The 24,663-nt window shown below is 42.1% G+C and overlaps 1 protein-coding gene across 1 annotated transcript in view; it reads right to left on the reverse strand.

Annotated features, from left to right (window-relative positions):
* The window catches only part of LOC146634650 (protein NLRC3-like), a 46,664-nt gene extending 25,267 nt beyond the window's left edge, over nucleotides 1-21,397 (reverse strand). Inside the window, exons 1-9 of the mRNA XM_085349927.1 lie at nucleotides 21,299-21,397; nucleotides 21,116-21,214; nucleotides 20,859-20,957; nucleotides 19,993-20,094; nucleotides 19,451-19,502; nucleotides 16,870-16,930; nucleotides 14,926-16,753; nucleotides 12,014-12,190; nucleotides 8,644-8,820 (exon numbers count right to left, since the gene is read on the reverse strand). Of these exons, the coding sequence (XP_085206053.1) occupies nucleotides 8,644-8,820; nucleotides 12,014-12,190; nucleotides 14,926-16,753; nucleotides 16,870-16,930; nucleotides 19,451-19,502; nucleotides 19,993-20,094; nucleotides 20,859-20,957; nucleotides 21,116-21,214; nucleotides 21,299-21,387 (2,684 nt within the window). The 5' untranslated portion in view covers nucleotides 21,388-21,397. The remainder of the gene's footprint in view (nucleotides 1-8,643; nucleotides 8,821-12,013; nucleotides 12,191-14,925; nucleotides 16,754-16,869; nucleotides 16,931-19,450; nucleotides 19,503-19,992; nucleotides 20,095-20,858; nucleotides 20,958-21,115; nucleotides 21,215-21,298) is intronic.
* Nucleotides 21,398-24,663: the final 3,266 nt, after the last annotated feature.

The raw sequence follows: 24,663 nt of genomic DNA on the forward strand, positions 1-24,663 counted from the left end.
TCACACACCTGTCATTGGAATATTGGTGTACATTTACCTTATGTCTAATTTTATCTTACAGGCTTTCGTTATGCAGCTGCAGAGTCTGAAGGTGTGCCCCGTGCAGAAGTGATTGATGAAGATCTGACAGAAGACCAACAGCAAAATCACAATGTCATGGAGGCAGTGGACAGCAGTTGTGTTGGACAAGTGGAGGTTGAGGTACCAGCTGCAAATGTGGATATACTGAAGAAATGTAAACCTTTTAAAATGATGACAGATTACAAACTCTCAGCTGTGTCTGTAATCAAACCTCTGTAACTTTGCTTCACTTCAGCAGCATCAGCTCATGTTCACATGTTGATTCATGGTTTGCTTCAGTTTTTGATGGACTGCAGAATATTTTGAAGGTTATCTGCTATAAAAAGCCAGAACAGGAAAATCTGCTTCATGTGTTTCTGTTTGATCCTCAGTGACTTTGACACAAAGGCCTCTGCTGTGATGATCACACCTCTGATCAAGTCTCACAGTGTCAGCTTTGTTTTCATACATATGGATATGTGCTGATAAATGATCAGAGTTATAATATTTCCCACTGTCTGCTGTGTGCCGTGACCTTTGACCTGCTAAAGACAGTCAGCTGTGGATTATTCATTGTTGTGTCTGATACTTAGAACTGTGAGGAAGAAGACTACACAGTTAATCAGGGTCCCCTCTCTCTGAATCAGGGAAGGTGGGCAGGCCGCGTGTGGGCCGCGGGCCATACGTTGAGTCTCACTGTTTGAAATGTGAACATTGTTCTGCTGCAGTCAATGGACTAAACCAGAGAAGAAGAAAACAGACTTTACCATGAAGATCCTCAGTGTGGATCAGTATAATATCAGCCTGATGTCTGCAGTTTAGTGTCAGCACAACTTTCACATCATATTCATCTCAGCACAACTAAAACATGCTGACTGACCTCAGAGTTTCAAGTCCACATCCTGGACTCTCCAGGAAACCACACAGATGCTTCACTCCTGGATCCTGCAGCTTGTTGTTCCTGGTCAGGTCCAGCTCTCTCAGATGGGAGGGGTTGGACTTCAGTGCTGCTGCCAGATAATCACAGCTGATCTCTGACAAACCACAGCCCCACAATCTGTATAAAGAATGAAAGATGTAAGTTTATTAGACAAAGTGTGAGCTTGAAATCATTCAGTGTTTCATCATCTGTTCAGAGCTGAAGAAGGTTCAGAATGTAGAAGTTTAGAAAATTTTTAAGTTATCCGAGTGACTTATATATCATGTTTAACCTGAGTAGTGAAAGAGCGGGGTCTGAAAACGATGAAGCCGGGTGTCCGCTGCTCTCGCCGGCTGGAGTGACCATTGAACCCCCCGGCTTGCTAGCGAGCGGGTGGGTAACAGACGTCTCCGAAAACGTCGGCACACTTTTGCAAATATGCGATGTCTTGATAAACCGAGCAGATATTTGAAGTTTACACAGCTACTTTCTCGCCTGAAAATATGTTAAAAGTTTATTTTGTGACCCAGAAAGATTAATAAGAGTAATTTGAAAACTTAGTAGCAGCCGCCATTGTTGGCAGCTGAAATTTGGCTGGGCCGCGCTATGAATTCTGGGATATGGTGGGCCACGAAGGACACACCCGACGAATCCTTCAAATTCGGGGAAATGAAGGACGCATTTGTCGGGCACATTTGAAGGAGTCGACAAATACGGACAGCCTTCATCGCCTGGCTGTGACGTAATCGGCCTTCAAATGCAGCCTCTGGAGGATGCAGCCGACGTTTTGGGACACAGCTACTAATTTGCTTCCATCATCCAACCTGAAGAGGAAACAGAGACGCCTCCCCTTCAAAGTAAAAGCTGCTCCTTTTGGACACAGTATCAAAGAAAGTCTACAGTATAACATAGAAAAGACAGAACAAAGTTTTGGTTGTTTTTAAATTGTGCAGAAATGAAACTACACTAAGCTCAATTATGTGACAGACATTTCATCCCATGTCAGTTTGGCCTCATCCTGGGCCGGATTATCCAGCACACACTCTGACCACAGGTCCATGTTGAGCAGGATGAGCTGCTGGCTAATCTGGAGGCTGTAGCAGCAGCTCACAGTCACAGTGGGTTTCCACTCATGAAAAAGCTCTGGCTGCTTCATTTCTCATCTCATATCAGAGACTTTAATGCTTCACTGAAGCTGTACTGTGATGCTTCCATATTCCAGTGAGGCCTCCATAATGATTTCAGCTGTTCTGTAAACACACTCTGTGCCCTGTATGGCTCAAAGTCTCTGCAGCCTGTTTTTATCTGCTATCATCAGATCTTCATCATCCTCATTCACATCCCTCACACACTCTACAGCCTCATCAGCACTGACTTCATCTTCACTGACTGATGGAGCACAACATGAACCTGTGGAGGCTGAAACACTGTCCTGTCAAACATCTCCCCGTCACCACTCCACTTCTGTCAGCCTTTAAATGAACCCTGCTCAAGTCTGTCACTTCTGTTTGGAGCCAAAAGAGGTTAAAGATTACGCCACTACATTCTTGTCTAGAAAATATTAAAGTGTATTTGGTGACACACAAAAAAGGGTAAAAGTATAGTTTGGGTCCACACATGTCCAAACCCTGGTGTGTAGGCCTACTTAGTATTGAGAAAAGCCCACTAAAAGAACGCCCACCAGACCAAAGCAATGGTGTTGACTTGATCAGCATTAACCCCGCCCCCTGACTTTGATGGGTGAAGCTGACAAATAAAATGTATTTATGAACAGCGATGCAGGGCCAGGAGTAGCAACGTGAATTAAATAAATACATCATTAAATAATTCATTAAATGTGTCAGTAAAATAATTAAAATAGAAAACAAACCAACAAAATATGTAATTAACTAATTTGAATTGTACATAAATACTTAATGAATTATTTTAAATGAAATTAACCGATAATTCATTGTGATTTTGTTTTGTGTTTTGATGAGCTAATAATCAGCTCTCTTTTTCTCATTGTTGTTCTAAGCCGCTTATCCAAAGGTAAGGCACTACCTGTTGAATTATTTCCAAAGTGTGCCAAATTGGACATTACAAATTAAAGTCTACTCACTGAAATTACTGGGGAATGTCTGCTTTGATTTTGATGAGAATCTCATGACAGTACTGAGGATTTAATGCAGTTGGACTGCTAAAAATGATTGAATGCGGTTGGACCGCTAAAGGATTTAATACGGTTGGACCGTGGAAAGCAGTTGGACTGCTGAGTGATTTTAGTATATTAGGGAATTTGGTTATTGTTTGGGGTGGAGCCCGTATTGGTTATAAGGTTGGACCTGCTTCAGTCTTACACTTTTTTGGCTGTTTTACTGTTGTTCCAAAGTATTATAAATTATTCAAGAACGTCAGTTGGACTGATAGGAAGCACAGTGCTCAGAGGTAACGCTTGCCAATGCCAAGGACGCTTAGGCATTGTCCTCGAAGAGGGATAGTCAGTTGGTCACTGTGGAGCTTGGGGCACTCCAGAATAACTAGGAGTTAGAGTCTCCTTACCGTTTGGAACGGTAGTCTGCGCTTTTTTGGCCAGCAGAAGTTGGACTTCGGGCGTGTAACTTTAACTTAAAACTTCGGGGTAAGCCTTGGCTGTGAAATGCCAAAAATAGAGCTTCAGGCAAAGTTTGGGTTGGTTGACGCTTTTAAATTGAGTTAGGGATTTTAGAGATGAGGCCAGAAACTGTTGGACAGATACTGGTTAATTGATCACAAAAAAGTTGGACTTTATCGGTTGGACCGTTAACTTAAATTTGTCGAAATTGTTTAGGCGCTAAAGCTGACAGATGTGACAGTGGTTGTAAATATAAGACGTCTTTGTAATATAAAATAAGAGATCTCTGTGTGAAAGGAGTCTGAGGCAGTGCTGGAGCTATTTTTAGACTGTGTGTGTGTGAGTGTGAAAATGCAAATTAGTCAGCAGTGAACTGTTTAAACCACAGTTGGTTTTACAAATACTGCTGCAAACATTGTTGAGTGTGTGTTTAAGACGCCATTTATGTTCATTAGAGGGCTATAAATAAAGTTTTGAGTTGCCGTAGTGGATGTATAGTAATTGACTGAGTTTTGATATATAAATATAGTGAGTGCACTGTATATATTTAAGACTAACATATTACTTTTAGGAGTAACCTCTCATCAGCAATAAATGCTGGTGTGTTTTATTTTTTCTATTCTATGTGTGTGCTGTGAGAATTAATAGAGGTTTCAATTGTTTTCTTTGACTTGCTCTTTCTGATTATGAAAGGCATGTCTGAAATACTCTTAGGAAAGCGTGTTGTGAGTATATTCCTCAACTCTTGTCACAGTTTAAGTGTGTGAATGCTGTGAGTAGCAGGCTTTGAGTGATTGGGTGTGATTTGTACAAAATAATAAATAATAATAACACTATGAAAGTTGATAGTAGAGTGAGTGCAGAAGTGGAAGTGTGAGAGAAAAGGCGGTGTGTGTGTGAGACGATCTGACAAACGCAAAGAATTTAGTATATTTAGAAGTGTGTGCGTGAAATAAGGGTGAATTGTTTTAGATCAAGACTTAGTAAAACAAGAGTTTTATTAGCCTGTAAAAAAAACAAAACAGGAGAGATAGAAAGAGAAAATATGGTTCTGAGCAGCTGCAAGGTTGACAGGAAATGGTGTGTGTGACAGGAACTTTGCATGCCCATAAAAGGAACTGACTGTGACAAGTGAGCACACAGAGAGAGAAACATACGAGTTAAACTCCAGGCAGATGAAGCAAATGGAGGTTTTAAGAAAAGAAATGAAAAGGATATTAATTGTATGCTTTAGTGTGTCAATACAGGTGGACTTCTTTCAACCTAGAATCTTGAGTACAAAACCATTGATTAACAGAATTGGGAGGAAAACAGGCCAGATTTTGGCTTAAAATTTTACAGCTTGACCTCCCACTTGTCCCGATCCTGAGAAGAAGCTCATAGGACAGTTAATCTCCTGATGAAGACCGACAGAACATCGTGGACTTCAAGAATTAACAGCAGGCAAAAGACAGTGCAACTGAAACTACACTGACGATACCAGCAGCAGCATGGAAGAAAAGCACGTGATGGAAAATGCACGGTGAACTGCAGGCTGGTAAGAACAGTGTGACATAACTGTTTAAAGACACTGAATGGGATATTTTGCCAGGCTGGGATTTAATCTAAAAGGAAAATACTGAAAAGAGCAACGGAGAAGAAACAGAGAAGAAACAGACTGTGTTTGCTGGGGATCACAAGACAACAAAGGACACTAAGAGAAGGGCACAGGGGCCAGTGGGAAGGTGAAGCCCAGACGAGTTCGACTGCGAGAATAGAGGGTACAATTGGGTTGAAATTGAAGCCGGAACTCAGGATGGTTTAGGGATGTCCACGTCACAAACAAAGAGGTAAACAAAAAGAAGGTAAAATAAAGAGAGAAAATAACTGACAATTACATTAATGAATAGAAGACACACATACAGATATTACATAGATTTATTTTTAGGATAAAGGGGAGAGCTTATACGTAGAAATGACTTTTTATACATATTGCATTTTGTGCCTTTAAGGGAGTTGTGGCTCAATTCGTCTCTTGTGGGTCACGAGCCTTTGGCTAGCGCTATGATTAGCCAATCTACTGTGAGGATGATATGAGTTATTGAAGGATTGCACACGCTTACAGACACAGAGTCCATAAACACACATGACAGTATTGATTCCAGGCAAAAGGCCTCAAATTAATTTAGCGTTTAACTGAACTTGAGCTGGCCCTGTAATAAGTGACAGAAAAGAGGAACTGAATAGGAGTTTCTTGCTTTAGAGAAGGACCAAAGGAAGGAAAGCATATATTTTGGTTAAGTCTGATAAACTAGAATGAGAAGGTATTGTTACATCAAAGGAGCAAGATGAAATAAAAAGGCTGTACCAAAAACAGGTTATAACATAGGAAATGTGAGTTTTAAAATGAAGTTAGTGTTAACACACAGGAGTTGTTTCAAGGCAGCGTTTAGCTATGATAAAATGTATCCAGGAGTAATTGCTTATATGTTTAAACTTAATTGATTAAAGTGGTTGTTTTTTTTTGGATCTTTTAGTAGAATAGGCGCTTATAATGATTTTCTTGTGAAAGGAGATTCTAGGTCAGAGTGGAGGCCTTGCCGCAGCGAGACTTCTGTGTACAGGATGTTGATGATTAGATAAGGCAAGCGACAGGAAACGCATGCAGGGACGTGAAAGCAGCGTTTTAAGAGTTTTAAAATGATGAGTAACGTTGAAGAATATATATAAATACAAGTCAATAAGTCAAGAAGATAATTAGGATCAGGCTTTTGATTAAAGAGTCCCAAAGATGATAAGTTAGGGAGGTGCAGGAAAAGGTGTTTGGTTTGCTTTACAGAAGATCTCGGCGACCACAGGGGGGTGAGGATGCTGGAGGCCCGAGGCATGATGGACCACAAGAGAGGGACGCAGAAAAAACCTAATCTTACGCATGGAGTGTTCTCGAGGGGGAGCTGGTGTTTATTACTGGACCACTTAGATGACATGAGGTTGTCTGATTTGCTGAGCCAGAGGACAGCTAGAGAGGGTCAGAGCGGGAGTGGTGACCCCGATGTCCATGATGCCATGGATGGACATGGAAGCAGCTGAGTGGGCCGAGGAGTGACCCAACACAATGTATTGTGACCTCTGGTGTTCCAGAGGTCGAGAGAGGGAGTATTGAGATTGGAGAGATATTTTGCTGCTATTGTTAAAGGCTCATGTTCTCACTTAGATCATCGATTTCTACTTGCATTTCTTTCTGGGAAAAATGGGGATTACTTTGGAAACAGGAAGTATTTTCCCCAATAAGCAGCCCTGGATTAGTAAATCACTCCAACATGTTCTCAGGCAGAAGAAGCTGTCTTGTTATGAGGGAGAGAAGAAAAAGATTGAGGCACAGAAACTTGTTGAAAGAGAGATAAAGCAGCTAAAATCAGGTGTAAAAGTAAAGCAGAGGATGAGCTGAATAAAGGACACTCAAGGCTGGCTTGGAAAGGAATGAAGTCCATGGTGGGGATGCAGAACAAGGAGCAAAGATGAATGTGATGCTGAATCAGCAGAAGACTTGGACTCATTTGATTCCAGCTTTGATATCATTGATTTCAATGAAGAGTTTTGTGATTGTAGCAAAGGGCTGGTAGCTCTGAGAGTCCCACTGATGAGGTGTTTGTGTGGAAATCTCTTAGTGGGACCAAAGAGAGAAAAAGCCCTGGTCCTGATGCTGTGGGAGGGAAATGATTGAAGTGTGCTGTGAGGAACTGACTGGGAGGTTTTCACACATTTTCCAGTCCTCCTTGGAACAACAGGAAGTTCCCAGCATATGGAAACAAAGGTTAAGTGTCCTATGGCACTCAGTGATGATGGTGCTGTGGCCCCACCACCTCCACCTCTTTGTAAAGGAACTAACTGTCATCTGAAGCTTCAAATGGGACTAAGACACCTCCACTAGGTGGCAGTGTCTGATGAGAAAGTGTTAGTGGAGCTGGCCTGGAGTCAGAAACAGGAAGATGCAGGATTTGGGCTGAAATGGGGAAAAGTGGTTCGCACTAGTGCCTTAAAGCAAGAAGGTTGTAGGTTGAAGCTTGTTGGCCTTTCTGTGGAGGTTGGATGTTCTCCCACAGTCCAATGAAATGCTGCTTAGGTTCATTGGTGCTTCTAAATTGGCTGTAGGTGTGGATGTGAGAGAGTGCTTCTCTGTCTCTCTCTGTTGGCCCTGTGATGGACTGCTCACCTGTGCAGGTGGACCACGCCTCTTGCCCTATGACAGCTAGGGCACAGGCTGCAGCCCTGTGAGCCTAAGCTGAATAAACAGTTAGCAAAAATGATCCATAGATGGCCTGAAATCCCCCAGTTAGCAGTTTGGTAGATAGCTATGACATGCTAATCCCATCCAGCAGCTGTATTCTACCTGTAAGCTGATCCCTGCTGAGCCAAAGCACTTTTTCATATACAAATTACAACCTTTAATAGAAACCTATTGGTCAGCATCTTATTAGCCTGCTGTTAGCTTCATTCCACAGAAAACTGAGAGAAACTAACAGAGTTGATAAAGAATAAAGAGAAATGTGCTGATTTAAAGCCTTTGAAGTGCTTCAGATGATCTCTGTCCACTTCTGTCCACTCATTCATTCATGTAAGCTTTCTAATGCAGCTTTGATCTTCACAGTCTGCTTCATGAAACTCATTCTAACCCTGAATGTCAGAGTGTTCCTCCTTCTCTTTCCCATCATTCATGCTGGCAGTGGAGGAGATTTGGATGTTGGACTGTGTTTTGGATGATGTGTGTATGTTTGTGTTGGACTGCTGTCTGTAAAGCAAACGCACATTTTGCTTTGGATTTCAGTGTCAGACAGACTTTAAGGTGGAATGAAGAGTTGGAGAGTTTCACAGTGAATTATCCAGTGGAGGATTTTTCTTCTTCTTTGAAGGTTTGAAATGTGAACATTGTTCTGCTGCAGTCAATGGACTAAACCAGAGAAGAAGAAAACAGACTTTACCATGAAGATCCTCAGTGTGGATCAGTATAATATCAGCCTGATGTCTGCAGTTTAGTGTCAGCACAACTTTCACATCATATTCATCTCAGCACAACTAAAACATGCTGACTGACCTCAGAGTTTCAAGTCCACATCCTGGACTCTCCAGGAAACCACACAGATGCTTCACTCCTGAATCCTGCAGCTTGTTGTTCAGGCTCAGGTCCAGCTGTCTCAGATGGGAGGGGTTGGACTTCAGTGCTGCTGCCAGATAATCACAGCTGATCTCTGACAAACCACAGCCCCTCAATCTGTATAAAGAATGAAAGATGTAAGTTTATTAGACAAAGTGTGAGCTTGAAATCATTCAGTGTTTCATCATCTGTTCAGAGCTGAAGAAGGTTCAGAATGTAGAAGTTTAGAAAATGGAAACTCCAAACAGCTGACAGAGTTCATACGCCTTTGTCAGGGTCAAATTCAAGCAAGACCATGTGAAAATTAAAACACATCATCCTAGGTGAACTTAAACACCTTTGTTCCCCTTTTGTTAAGACATAGAAAAGTACACCACACAAAAATACTGCAAAAGGAAACGGTCGCCTTATATACATAGTGTATAAACTCAAAATGCACATTTCACTTCAAATTAAGATTAAGGCTTTGAACAGATCACATAGTTCAGTTCAACATATAAGACTTTAAGAATGCACAAGCATCTACTTAAAATCTATTTAATTTATCATCCATGATATTATTTTGTACAATTCCAATGTATTTTGTTCATCTCCCTTAAATAAACAGGCAGTCTTAAAGTATGAAATATTCATATACAAACACATATAAATGTGTGTACTGTCTCAGTGGCTGATAGTACCCCACAGGCCTCAGTGTGAGCTTGAAGACATTTATAATGTTTAAGTAGTTTAATGTGCAGGTGCTGACGATAAACACATTTTGAATGAAAGCCGGGGAACTTTGGTAGCACAGAAACAAGTGGCTATTCTTTGTGACTATATGGATCACTCACAATACCATTATTTCACACAAAGGCACCAAATTAATACTCAAAAAAGCTGCAGCAATACACACAAATATAAACAGTACTTGGTGACAACTTTGCTTTTAGCCTTTAACCCTTCTTGACTACTTTTGATGTGGCCTCTATATTTTACCTTTAAAAACAGTTTATCTTGCCAATCTGTTATTTTCTCATTTTGACCAACTGTATCAGCACAATTTATCTAAATTCAGACAAAATTTAAAATACAAGTAGAAAGTGATATTTTGACTGTAAAAACCACACACATGTTTAACGAATCATCTTCATAACTTGAAATGCAAATAGAGATTGTACATTTTTAAAAATACGCACACGTTTTGCAAACAACAAAGTTATATGGTACTATTTACCAAAAAATGCAGCCAAGGCTCAGACGTTTTTCATATAATCATTTCAAACTATTTACAGAACAATCAGGTGTCAAACAATAGTTTGTGTCACTCTAACACATATGAGAACAGCACAGGGATAAACCTGCAGGTCTGACAGCAGGTGTGTCACTCAGCGTTTACACTGCAATCTGCCTTTGTTGGCTTTAAGGCAGCAACTGTGACGATCACTAGTAGAACTGACACACAAAACAAAACAACAGCTACACACTAAATACACAAGACAACAAACTAACTTGAGACCAAACACGGTAAACGTCACAAATCTCTCACGTATCAAAACTCTCTCTCTCTTTCGCTCACTCGCTCTCTCTTGCCGGTCACTCCTAAAACTTCCCCCTTTTGCTAAACAACCAAATGTCATGTTTCCATATCATTTTTGATTGGTCGACATGGTACATTTTCCCACCTATAGGGCTTTGGAGCGTGATGTCACGGGAGATGGGCCATGCCCCCTTCCGCCATGACAGTAGGCCAGCCCAAGGATACCATTTCAGCTATGGATCGTACGTGTTGTGTTGTCGGTTGCAACGTTAGATCACACGATCGTGAAGGCAAGAAGCTGGATAACGGGCTCTCTTTTCATCGTTTTCCGTCCTGGAGGCAACGTGAGGGATCCCATGTATCCGATATTACTAAACAAAGACGTCAGGCTTGGATTGCAGCGGTGAGACGAGCGGATATCGAGTTCTCTGCAATCCCCAGCTTTTTGTTGGTTTGCTCACGGCATTTTCTTTCCGGTGAGTTCTAAATTAATTCATATCACTCTTGAAAGGCTTTTAGTGTTATTTTCAACGTGCTGAGGTCATAGATAATGAGATAAAACATGCTAATGTGTGATGCTGCAGAACCACGTCATGTCGACTGAGTAGCTTATGATTTGGCATTATTGCAGGCAAACCAGCATATGAAATGGATGTAACAAATCCAGACTGGGCACCAACACTGCACATGGGGCATGACGACATACCTGTATCAGACTCGGACCGGCACTCAAGGCGTACGCAACGGAAGCGAAAAAGAGCACCCATCGGAGGTAAACAACCCCCCCCCCCTCTAAAAACATACTAAATTGCTATCACTGTACACTAATCCGCACATAACTTCCAGATGAATCACACACCTGTCATTGGAATATTGGTGTACATTTACCTTATGTCTAATTTTATCTTACAGGCTTTCGTTATGCAGCTGCAGAGTCTGAAGGTGTGCCCCGTGCAGAAGTGATTGATGAAGATCTGACAGAAGACCAACAGCAAAATCACAATGTCATGGAGGCAGTGGACAGCAGTTGTGTTGGACAAGTGGAGGTTGAGGTAGCAGCTGCAAATGTGGATATACTGAAGAAATGTAAACCTTTTAAAATGATGACAGATTACAAACTCTCAGCTGTGTCTGTAATCAAACCTCTGTAACTTTGCTTCACTTCAGCAGCATCAGCTCATGTTCACATGTTGATTCATGGTTTGCTTCAGTTTTTGATGGACTGCAGAATATTTTGAAGGTTATCTGCTATAAAAAGCCAGAACAGGAAAATCTGCTTCATGTGTTTCTGTTTGATCCTCAGTGACTTTGACACAAAGGCCTCTGCTGTGATGATCACACCTCTGATCAAGTCTCACAGTGTCAGCTTTGTTTTTATACATATGGATATGTGCTGATAAATGATCAGAGTTATAATATTTCCCACTGTCTGCTGTGTGCCGTGACCTTTGACCTGCTAAAGACAGTCAGCTGTGGATTATTCATTGTTGTGTCTGATACTTAGAACTGTGAGGAAGAACACTACACAGTTAATCAGGGTCCCCTCTCTCTGAATCAGGGAAGGTGGGCAGGCCGCGTGTGGGCCGCGGGCCATACGTTGAGTCTCACTGTTTGAAATGTGAACATTGTTCTGCTGCAGTCAATGGACTAAACCAGAGAAGAAGAAAACAGACTTTACCATGAAGATCCTCAGTGTGGATCAGTATAATATCAGCCTGATGTCTGCAGTTTAGTGTCAGCACAACTTTCACATCATATTCATCTCAGCACAACTAAAACATGCTGACTGACCTCAGAGTTTCAAGTCCACATCCTGGACTCTCCAGGAAACCACACAGATGCTTCACTCCTGAATCCTGCAGGTTGTTGTTCAGGCTCAGGTTCAGCTGTCTCAGATGGGAGGGGTTGGACTTCAGTGCTGCTGCCAGATAATCACAGCTGATCTCTGACAAACCACAGTCCCTCAATCTGTATAAAGAATGAAAGATGTAAGTTTATTAGACAAAGTGTGAGCTTGAAATCATTCAGTGTTTCATCATCTGTTCAGAGCTGAAGAAGGTTCAGAATGTAGAAGTTTAGAAAATGGAAACTCCAAACAGCTGAAGCCAACAGGAAGCAGCTTCAAACAAACACAACAAGAGAAAAAACTCTGAATGTTTCACATTAAAGTCGTACATTTCTCACAAAGCTCAATTATGTGACAGACATTTCATCCCATGTCAGTTTGGCCTCATCCTGGGCCGGATTATCCAGCACACACTCTGACCACAGGCCCAGGGGCCACGCACAGCTGGGCTCCATCCAAGAGACAGCAAACAAACCAACACAATAATAAAAAGCACCATGTGATCTTCTTACATCTTCAAGACAAGCATAGTAAAAACATGAGCATATTTGTTTCCTGATAAAATGATGTGACAGGTAGAACAGAGTAAAGTGGTGGTGTTACAGCCTTTCTCCCCTCTGCTGCCGAGGCTGTTAGTCTCTCCCAAACTCAGCTACAGGACTTCCAAATGAATGAAAGCAGCAGAAGTGGCTTTACAAATGAAAGAGGAAGAGGAGAAGAAGAGGAGAGGGAGGCCACCCTGACCATCACTCCAGCTGAAAACATCACACTTCCATTAAAGTTGGTGAGGAAATGTTGAGCAGGATGAGCTGCTGGCTAATCTGGAGGCTGTAGCAGCAGCTCACAGTCACAGTGGATTTCCACTCATGAAAAAGCTCTGGCTGCTTCATTTCTCATCTCATATCAGAGACTTTAATGCTTCACTGAAGCTGTACTGTGATGCTTCCATATCCCAGTGAGGCCTCCATAATGATTTCAGCTGTTCTGTACACACACTGTGTGCCCTGTATGGCTCAAAGTCTCTGCAGCCTGTTTTTATCTGCTATCATCAGATCTTCATCATCCTCATTCACATCCCTCACACACTCTACAGCCTCATCAGCACTGACTTCATCTTCACTGACTGATGGAGCACAACATGAACCTGTGGAGGCTGAAACACTGTCCTGTCAAACATCTCCCCGTCACCACTCCACTTCTGTCAGCCTTTAAATGAACCCTGCTCAAGTCTGTCACTTCTGTTTGGAGCCAAAAGAGCTTAAAGATTACGCCACTACATTCTTGTCTAGAAAATATTAAAGTGTATTTGGTGACACACAAAAAAGGGTAAAAGTATAGTTTGGGTCCACACATGTCCAAACCCTGGTGTGTAGGCCTACTTAGTATTGAGAAAAGCCCACTAAAAGAACGCCCACCAGACCAAAGCAATGGTGTTGACTTGATCAGCATTAACCCCGCCCCCTGACTTTGATGGGTGAAGCTGACAAATAAAATGTATTTATGAACAGCGATGCAGGGCCAGGAGTAGCAACGTGAATTAAATAAATACATCATTAAATAATTCATTAAATGTGTCAGTAAAATAATTAAAATAGAAAACAAACCAACAAAATATGTAATTAACTAATTTGAATTGTACATAAATACTTAATGAATTATTTTAAATGAAATTAACCGATAATTCATTGTGATTTTGTTTTGTGTTTTGATGAGCTAATAATCAGCTCTCTTTTTCTCATTGTTGTTCTAAGCCGCTTATCCAAAGGTAAGGCACTACCTGTTGAATTATTTCCAAAGTGTGCCAAATTGGACATTACAAATTAAAGTCTACTCACTGAAATTACTGGGGAATGTCTGCTTTGATTTTGATGAGAATCTCATGACAGTACTGAGGATTTAATGCAGTTGGACTGCTAAAAATGATTGAATACGGTTGGACCGCTAAAGGATTTAATACGGTTGGACCGTGGAAAGCAGTTGGACTGCTGAGTGATTTTAGTATATTAGGGAATTTGGTTATTGTTTGGGGTGGAGCCCGTATTGGTTATAAGGTTGGACCTGCTTCAGTCTTACACTTTTTTGGCTGTTTTACTGTTGTTCCAAAGTATTATAAATTATTCAAGAACGTTTGTAAATGTCACTGTTTCCACTGGACCTGAGTGACGTACAAAGACAGAGAGGGAGAGAAAGGAGAGAGAGGATGGAGACAGCAAAGAGAGAGCAAACACAAACAGGTGAGAGTGGACAGGTGACCAAGGTCAGCAACCAATCAGAGAGCTTCTGTTTGACCCACAGTCACTGATGATGACTGCACATAACCAAGCAGTGTGTTACTCTGATATCAAATATGGATCCTGCTCTTATAATAATGATCATCAGATGATATTATTGTGTTATTTTGTAGCTGAATACGATGTTTGTGTGATTATCAGTGAAAGAAGCAGTGAGGAGGATGGAGAGAGAGAGAGGACAGAGGCTGAAGTTAGAAACACTAAAAGGATTTTTCATGGATTTCATGGATGATTTGAATGATTTCCAGCAGGACACTTAAACATGTCAGTGGACGTCCTAAAGAACATATTCACTGATATGAAACGTGTCATTGAACAGGATTAATATCAGTGGAAACATGGTGGAAACAGCTGTGACTGCATGGATGTGACACACTTCAAATCTGTTCTCCACTCTTGGATTTGGGATCCATGGAGCTGCTGCTGAGTCTGTACAATAAAGGAATGGTGTGGAAGGTTGCAGCGTACGGACACAAACACTTTGTGGTTACAATCTGATTTTATTTTCAAAATTAAACTACTAACCTACACTGATCAATGATGTTAATGATCACATCTGGACTCACCCAGCCTTTCTGCAGTTCCTCACAGCTGGAATCAGTCTCTGTCGTCCCTGCACTGATGTGTTGTACTTCTGCAGGTCCAACTCATCCAGAACCTCCTCTGACATCTGCAGCAAGAAGGACAGAGCTGAGCACTGGATCTCAGAGAGTTCCTTCTTTGATCTGTTCTCTGACTTCAGGAACTCTTGGATCTCCTGATGTACTGAGAGGTGGTTCATCTCCATCAGACAGTGGAAGATGTTGATGCTTCTGTCAGGAGAGATTCCATCACTGTTCATCTCCTTCAGGTTGTTGATGACTCTCTGGATGGTTCCTGGACTGATCTCTGTCTGACCCAGCAGACCTACTAAGAGTCTCTGGTTGGACTCCAGACAGAGGCCATGAAGGAAGCGAACAAATAGGTCCAGGTGGCCATTTTTACTCTGGAGGGATTTCTCCATGGCTCTCCTCAGAAATACATCAAGTGATTGCAGATCATCATCATCAAAAAGACTGGAAATCATCTTGATTAAAGATTTTGGTTTAAGGAAGTTCTTCAGCACCTTTGTCTTCCTGTTGGTGTGACAGTGGAACATGTAGACTGCAGCCAGAAACTCCTGAATGCTCAGATGAACAAAGCAGTAGACTGGTTTCTGGAAGATCACACACTCTCTTTTGAAGATCTCTGTACAAATTCCTGAGTACACCGAGGCCTCTGTCACATCCAGACCACACTGCTCCAGGTCTTCTTGGTAGAACATGATGTTTCCTTTCTCCAGATGTTCAAACGCCAGCCTCCCCAGCTTCAGAAGAACTTCCCTGTCAGCCTCCGTCAGCTCCTGTGGACTCGTCTCATGTCCCTCGTGGTACTTGTTCTTCTTCCTCTTTGTCTGAACCAGCAGGAAGTGTGAGTACATGTCAGTCAGGGTCTTGGGCAGCTCTCCTCTCTGCTCTGTAGTCAACATGTGCTCCAGAACTGTAGCAGTGATCCAGCAGAAGACTGGGATACTACACATGATGTGGAGGCTCCTGGATGTCTTCATGTGGGAGATGATTCTGCTGGACAGCTCTTCATCACTGAATCTCCTCCTGAAGTACTCCTCCTTCTGGGCGTCAGTGAAGCCTCGTACTTCTGTTAGCCTGTCAACACATGTAGGAGGGATCTGATTGGCTGCTGCGGGTCGGGAAGTTATCCAGACGAGAGCCGAGGGAAGCAGATTCCCCTGGATGAGGTTTGTCAGCAGCTGGCTGACTGATGACTTCTGTGTGACATCAGACAGCAGCTTCCTGTTGGTGAAATCCAATGAAAGTCTGCTTTCATCCAGGCCGTCAAAGATGAACAAAAGCTGAGAGACAGCCAGCTTCTCTGCTGTGACCTTCTGTAATGTTGGATGGAAAACATGGAGCAGCTCCAGAAGACTGTACTGCTCATCTCTGATCAGGTTCAGCTCCCTGAATGAAAGCAGAACCAGCACACTGACATGTTGGTTCTCCAAGCCCTCTGCCCAGTCCAGAGTGAACTTCTGCACTGAGAAGGTTTTTCCAACACCAGCCACGCCGTTGGTCAGAACCACTCTGATGGGTCTCTGTTGGTCAGGTAAGGCTTTAAAGATGTCCTGGCACCTGATTGGAGCGTCATGGAGGGCGTCCATCTTGGAAGCTGTCTCCAGCTGCCTCACCTCATGTTGGGTATGAACCTCTTCACTCTGTCCCTCTGTGATGTAGAGCTCAGTGTAGATGGTGTTGAGGAGGGTTCTACTTCCTGTTTCATCACTTCCTTCAGTCACACGTTCACATCTCCTCCTCAGACTGATCTTATGTTCATCTAAAACCTCCTGCAGACCAACATCTGCTGAAAGAAAGAAAAACAACGAGACTAAAGAGAAAGAAAACTCTTCAATGTCTGAACAACACAAGAAGTCCAGTTTTCAGAAATGAGTCCATCAGCAGACAGATGTTCAGTCTTACTTTGTACACAGCTGCTCTGACTGGCTGTCTGCAGTCCAGCTCTGCTTCTGGATCTTTCTCCACACTGTGCAGAAGCTCTGATGGTGACACAGAAAAGTCACAGTGGAGATACTTCTGTCCACCTTTGATTAGACTCATTATAAAAAGGAAACAAAGTTTGAACACAGTCATGTTTCCAGTTCACTGACTTACATTTATTCCATGGACACTCACTCTAACCTGAAGCACAGCTACAACCCAACATTGTTGAGGCCTCATCTCCTCCTTTCCTGACTGTAGAGGTTAAATATGCAACAACCAACAAATAAAAGAATTTGGTTCATTTCAAAGAAATTCACACGGTGACCAAGTAAAGTAACCGTAGTAAAGGAGACAACATCCCGTTGATGGTGGGATTATTTGAAAGATTTGCTTTAGTCACGTCACCAAATGCAGTTGAACCACCCGTGGATCCATGTTTGACCATTCTACCACTCTGAGCTCTGCTTTTGAATCATTTTATTATTATCATCATTCATTGATTCATTCTTTGGAGGGGGGCTATTTCCTAATGCCGCCCTAATAAGCTGATGTTCAAGGGGAAATATAACAGAAACTCTTTCAGTGTTATTCATTAATAAATTAACAGATAAACTGTGAAGAAGAAAAAACTGAGATTTAAAGGAGAGAGTGAGAAACTTGATCATCCATCCTCATAATACATGTTTATCAGTATCTGCTGTGACCATACTGCAGTAATAACTACAAGTCTACATTTCTGTGACTGTTGATCAATCACAGCAGGAATCTGAGCTCATCTCTGCACACAGAGCAGCTTCAGCTCTGGGATAAACTGCTCGCTTCACGTCCTTCTCAGCTCACAGACACTCATCCTGATATTTTCCTTTAACATTTGATGGTATAATTCATCTGAGTTTACACTTTATCTGCATGAATACAGAAAAACAGACCCAAACACCAGAAACCATCAGTTTCACCATGTAGAATATATTGTTGTTTCCTTGCTTTTAATTCAGAGAAAAACTCTGATTTAGATTTTCTCTGTTCTCTTTGCCACAGCCCATCCCAGCAGCAGCTGAAGCAGCTGACTGTCACAACACTGAATAACACTTTAGGAGGAATTTCAGAGGTCAGTAAAGCTTCAGTTTCAACATCAGTTAATTAATCATAGGTCATCATAAATGTTAACCTGGCTGGCACACATGTTAATGTTAGCCATTTAAATATTAGCAGTTAGCTGAGGCCACAAGAAGAAGAGGCCCTAGAAGAACAATGGATGATAAGATTAGATTTTCAAGACTAGGCAGAGACGTGTTTTCCTTTACTGTCTCTTACAGAGGAGGGAGCAGATACCAGACGAGGTCACGGAGGTACGGGGAGGATTCGCAGCAGACAGCAAGACTGCCACGTCCATGCGAGAGAGCGATGGCTACGATAATCTCTGTTTTTGTCTCCCTATATAATGTTGTACAGCCCATGTGAGGGTTAACACAAACATCAGTCCTTCTACTTAAGTATGTTTGACACTTTGTTTACACCTAAATTAACTTTACTGTTAACGAGTTTTCATGTTTCTGTAATCCACCAGTGTGCTCATGCTTTTTAAGTGAAAACATATTTTTAATGATCAAATATAATTATGTTTGTTATTTGAGGATTTTAAATGTCCTTGACAGAGACAGATGATGATCATTATCCTGCACTGTGGTCTCAGGTTTGGTCGAGCTAGCACAAAGAATGGCTATGTTGAACTTCCTCCTGGGATCTACACTAAGAAGTGAGTCCAACATTAGCAGGGTCTCTTTCCTTTATCTGATTCACTTTAGCATTCACAGTCACGTGAAGCTTGTTATTAACTCGATAAGTCAACCCAGGGTTTCAGCTGAGCGCTCACATGAAACACATGGTGTTGGCAGCATCTGATCAATCATATTCATGGAGACGTGTATCAGCAACAGAGCAGCTGAGTTTGTAGAAGGACGTCAAACTAAACCACAGGAACAATATGAGGAGATTACACACATAATAAAATACTAGCAGTAACACAGCTGCTGCAGACAAATCAGTCGTGTGATCGTGTGTGAGAGGAGAAGGACTGTAAAGGAGTTTGGTGTTAAAAGCTCTGTATGAATGTGGGAGACTTTGAAGGGCTTTAAAAAGGCCAATATAAAATAAAAGGCAGCAAAACTGCTGAGTGTGAAAGTCACCAGACTTATCAGAGCTCTGTGATTAAGACCTGTAAGAACACCTATTTGTACTTGTTGGCATTATATCAAACACACACGTATATTAAGCCTTGTGGACAGTCATAGCCTGCTGCTAGCATGAATGCTAAATGTACTGCTGTGGATGATCAGCAGAACAAGATGTTGTCAGTTTGACTGTTTGCTGTATTTAAAGTGTTTTTCTCAGTTCGTCTGTATTCAAAGTGCATTCGGGGCTTTAGCTGACAGCTCTTTGTGCTAACAAACTAAACTCTCTTAGTTTAAGCCAGCAGACTTTACCAAACACAAAGCCTGCTGCTGCCTCCATGGGTTAGCTTGTGTGACTGGTGTTTACACCAATGAAATCTAAATCACACTAATGTGTCCTCCAAGGTGTTTGGTGGGAGCACTGAGTGAAACATAAGAGCTCTGGTAAAATAACAAACAGGGCTGTGAGAGCAACTGAAGTGATAAAAATACTGTTTAAAGATAAAAAACACTTTGATGTTCTCTCGTCACCTAACAAAGTCCAAACCCTGTGAACTATTTTAGCTTTAATAACTGTGGATTCAGGTATCCTGAACCCATCTTTGGACATTTGTAATTAAATATTTTAAAACTCCATCAAAGACTCCTGATGTGGCTGTTTGGAGAAGGAAAAGAGGGACAAAGTGGAGCGTCGAGCTGAGGCTTCATTCACTGCAAACCTACAGTTATGTTTCCTTATTTCTGCTGTTTGCATGTTCACAGCTGAAATAAAGCTGCCTCTTTGACTTCATCCTGTTGTGTTTGGGTCCAATCCTGCCTGCCACACAGCGCTACAGGACAAAGTCTAATATTTTTATCTTTTTAATGAATCTTTGGTCATATTTATCCAGGAAAACACAAACATGTAAAGGAGTCATCACAGTTCTCTGACCTCGTTGGTCCAGGTTCAGCACTGAAGTTTAGAGGATGACCTTTGGACCCATCACTCCTTATAGACGGACAGCTGGATCCTGCAGACTGTGACCTCTGACCTCTGCAGACACAAACATGTTTTATTCAATGATCAATTCTCTGATAAAGTGATTGAAGCAGCTGTGATCACACAGACTGCAGATAATGCAGCTGTTTCCTGTCAGTAACAGTCCTCTTAGATTAGAGTTCAGCTTTTTACAGGAAAACAAATGTCCCTGAATGCAACAGTGAGACACAGTCTGCCTGTGTGGCTGTGATAGCTGCCGTTAGGAGCGCTCATGTGTTTGCAGTTAGACGAGGAGATGTTACCATCATGGACACGTTAACAAATCCTGCAGCATCACGTGGCACAAACACTTTGTGTTCCTGTCATCTGCAAGCAACAGGAAGTTCATTAATAAAGGCGGGATGGAGACGCGACTGTGATGGTTCTCCTTCATCCAGCTGTTACACACATCTGGGCTAACACGACGAGCCTTTGTCTAATACAGCAGCTGCTCTCTGAACACTTTTCTGAAGAGGAGCTGCACAAACCTTTGTTTGCTTTCTAGAGCAGCGTATCAAAGTCAAACTACCCACTGCTAGCAGCTGTTTCTATCATAGTTTAGGATCCAGATGTGTGAGGTCTAAATTTACACCTCTGATTAAAATACATAGTTAAAAACAGCCAATTGAGTCCAAATGTGTCTTAAAACCAGATAAACTGACAGTTACAGCTGAGCCTGTGTGTCCTTGGAGACACTGCTCTGCTACAGAGATGCATTTTAGAAACCAGGAAACATCAAAATCATTTAAATCAGAGAGTTCTTGTAACTAACAGCTCACCTCTCTGCAGCAGACACAGGCTGGGATTTAAAATCAATGAATCGATGATTGGACCGGTCACTCTTTAAGGACACAGAGCTGGATGGTTTCTGATTGACGCTAAAAGTAAGTGAACATGAAACATGTGTCACATCCAATGTGTCCAATACATTACATAAAAAGTATAAACAAACTATGTAAATAGTTTATTATTTAAATCGTTAAATAGTAAAAAGCTGATTAAAATTTCAAACATTTTAACACTGACATGAACTTACTTTTTGTCAGATGACTTTTTTTGCCCTAAATTATGAAAGAAATGCTTCACCCGTTTGCTCTTAGAGGACACAGAGCTGGGTGGAGGTCCAGGCTGGTTCCTGTGAATAATGATGGAGCAGTGATGTGAGTGCTGAGCTGTGACATGGAGAAGAGTCATGGACAGTTAGAGATGGTCATCTCACCTCTGAGCTTTGGTCTGGCTCTCATGTTCCCCACACAGAGTGCTTTTAGAGGGAGGGACTCCCTCCTCTCTGTCCTCACACTGATCCATGCTGCTCAATTCACATCAGCTCACACATACTTTCTACCTTCACCTGCAGAGGAAACACAAATCATTCATGTGCACATCAACTGAGAGCTGCAGAGGTTGTGTCCGATGTGTTGGACTAACATCCATCTGAGACATTTCATCAGTTCACTACAAAAAGTGTCACAGAGCCCATTTCAGCCTCCAAATCCTCCATTACTGTAGTCCTACAAAGCAGCAGGTCAAACATGGCTGCAGAGAGCAGCTTTATGTCAGTAACCATGTCCAGGACCGAGCTGACTGCTTACAGAGTTCATACTCTAACTGCTAGCTGCTCTGCTAGCTAAGCTAACTCAGTAACAGTGACTCTGACAGCAGTTACTGTGGAACAGCGGCCGAGCTCAGGACACATTCAGTGTGTTTAGTCTGAGTCCTGGACTCTGATTCAATGGATTCAATCCAGCTCAGAGTTTCATGTGTTCATCAGAATAAAATACATGTACTAATATAACAGAACTAATGCTCTGAATGCAGGACTGTAATGGAGGATAAATAAGGTTTTTACAGCCTGAAAGAAACATTCAGTTCATATATTTGTAGACAGTGAAGCAGTTTTTAATACTGCAGCTGTTTCCTTCACCTGTGTGTGTGTGAGCCACACCTTCATGTGCTGCTTTAGAAATATGTGGTCTGACTGCTCAGACTGAGTCTAGGAGGGAAGTTCACACGCTGGAGAAAGTTTTGTTCCTAACTTTGTCAGAGTTCGGCTCCAAAGACAAAGAAGACGGAGCTCACAGTCTGTAGATGGTCCTCAGTGTGTGTGTGAAGCACACAGGAGTGTGTTTATGTCAGGAAATCAGTGTGTGTGAAGAGTCTGAGGGAGTGTGTGAATGAGACTCAACACTGAAACCAACAGTCCAAGAAAAGCGTCTGGACTTCTTTAAGTTTAACTTAAAGAAGTCCAGACGCTTTTCTTTTTGTCTCCATAATGTCTCCATAATGCTGCAATGTTATCTGCCCCAGAAACACTGTGCAGAAGCTCTGATGGTGACACAGAAAAGTCACAGTGGAGATACTTCTGTCCACCTTTGATTAGACTCATTATAAAAAGGAAACAAAGTTTGAACACAGTCATGTTTCCAGTTCACTGACTTACATTTATTCCATGGACACTCACTCTAACCTGAAGCACAGCTACAACCCAACATTGTTGAGGCCTCATCTCCTCCTTTCCTGACTGTAGAGGTTAAATATGCAACAACCAACAAATAAAAGAATTTGGTTCATTTCAAAGAAATTCACACGGTGACCAAGTAAAGTAACCGTAGTAAAGGAGACAACATCCCGTTGATGGTGGGATTATTTGAAAGATTTGCTTTAGTCACGTCACCAAATGCAGTTGAACCACCCGTGGATCCATGTTTGACCATTCTACCACTCTGAGCTCTGCTTTTGAATCATTTTATTATTATCATCATTCATTGATTCATTCTTTGGAGGGGGGCTATTTCCTAATGCCGCCCTAATAAGCTGATGTTCAAGGGGAAATATAACAGAAACTCTTTCAGTGTTATTCATTAATAAATTAACAGATAAACTGTGAAGAAGAAAAAACTGAGATTTAAAGGAGAGAGTGAGAAACTTGATCATCCATCCTCATAATACATGTTTATCAGTATCTGCTGTGACCATACTGCAGTAATAACTACAAGTCTACATTTCTGTGACTGTTGATCAATCACAGCAGGAATCTGAGCTCATCTCTGCACACAGAGCAGCTTCAGCTCTGGGATAAACTGCTCGCTTCACGTCCTTCTCAGCTCACAAACACTCATCCTGATATTTTCCTTTAACATTTGATGGTATAATTCATCTGAGTTTACACTTTATCTGCATAAATACAGAAAAACAGACCCAAACACCAGAAACCATCAGTTTCACGATCAACGGGAAGTGGCTCAAACGTCACAGTTTCATAACGTCACCCTGAACTCCACTCACGGAGTTTCTGTCGCCATTGTAGTTTTTAAAGTCCCGTGATAAAGGCGGGTCTTTCTGTGAATCCGCACGCTCATTGGCTAATAGCTCGAGATTGACACATCGTTATCCAATGAGCGTGCGGGAACTTCCGACATAAAGTTGTTTCCTTTGAAAAACCAAAGTCTGATTATTTTTGCCTCCACTGACGGAGCCTGTTGTTCCCGCCACAGAGACACAGTAATGTCAGAGCGGTGTTAACACTCACCCTGCCTCAGCACAGCTCTCACTCTCCTCCTGCTCTCTCACACTAAACGGAGGCTCAGCTAAACTCACTTCCTCTCTACTTACAGGAAACCAGCGCTCAGAGGAGCCGACCGGCCTCACATTTCACCCACAGACACGAACAGCGTGGAATTATTTTATGTCATAAGAAGAAACATATTCATGTTAACACTCACCTGCCTCAGCTCCACCTTCCTCCTCCTGCTTTCACTTTCACTGCTGCTCCCTAAACACAGAGGATGCTGGGACTTGTAGTTGTTTCCTTCCGGTGCGGTCTTCCTCTTTGTTTGTTTGTGTTTGTGTTCAAGTTATTTCGATCATGTAAACATCAACAGAACACGTGAAGCCACACAGAGTTTGTATGTCGAGGTGGGTAGGAGGGTTTGGGGAGGGGTCAGAGGGAAGAGGTCTCTCAGTCTTGACAATCCACATTGATGGCATTGCATCTTTCAACGTGTTTGTGGGTCGATTTGGATGCTCCAGGTGTGAGAGCAGCCACTCAGCCTCTGCTGCAGATGTGTGTCACAAGTTCATCTAGTAGTGAGACGGTGGCGCAAGATGGCGAGTTGAGCAGTCGCACGAATTAGGAGCTCGTTGAACTTGTCCCAGAATTTACTTTGTGTTCGTTATTGTTTCCACTCGAAAGTAGTAAAATGACTGCCCCAAGTATAGTTAAACCTGCTAAATTCAAACTCGACCTCAAAAAACAAGAAACAACATCGCCATGTGATGGAAAGGAAGACAGCAGAGAAGGAACGGATCATGACTACGTAGAAAAAACCTTGAAAAAAGAGTGGACGAGCAGCTAGCTGACCTGAGTGTGCAATGCAAGCAAGCTAGTACGATGCTAGCCAGCCTAGCCAAAGCGGTTCAGTTCAACTCGGAGGAGGTGAAAGAATGTAAACAAAAGGTTAAAGAGTTGGAGAGACGAAACGAGCAGTTGACCAAAGATAACTACGATCTCAAGGAGAGAGTGTGAGAGCAAGAAAGGTACAAAATGAGGTGGTGCCTCCGGATTAAAGGATTAGAAGAGAAAAG

The sequence above is a fragment of the Diplotaxodon limnothrissa genome, linkage group LG3 (genome assembly GCF_057381915.1).
Source record: "Diplotaxodon limnothrissa isolate DT_005_m linkage group LG3, D_limnothrissa_male_GT1.1, whole genome shotgun sequence".
NCBI classification, from domain to species: Eukaryota; Metazoa; Chordata; class Actinopteri; order Cichliformes; family Cichlidae; genus Diplotaxodon; species Diplotaxodon limnothrissa.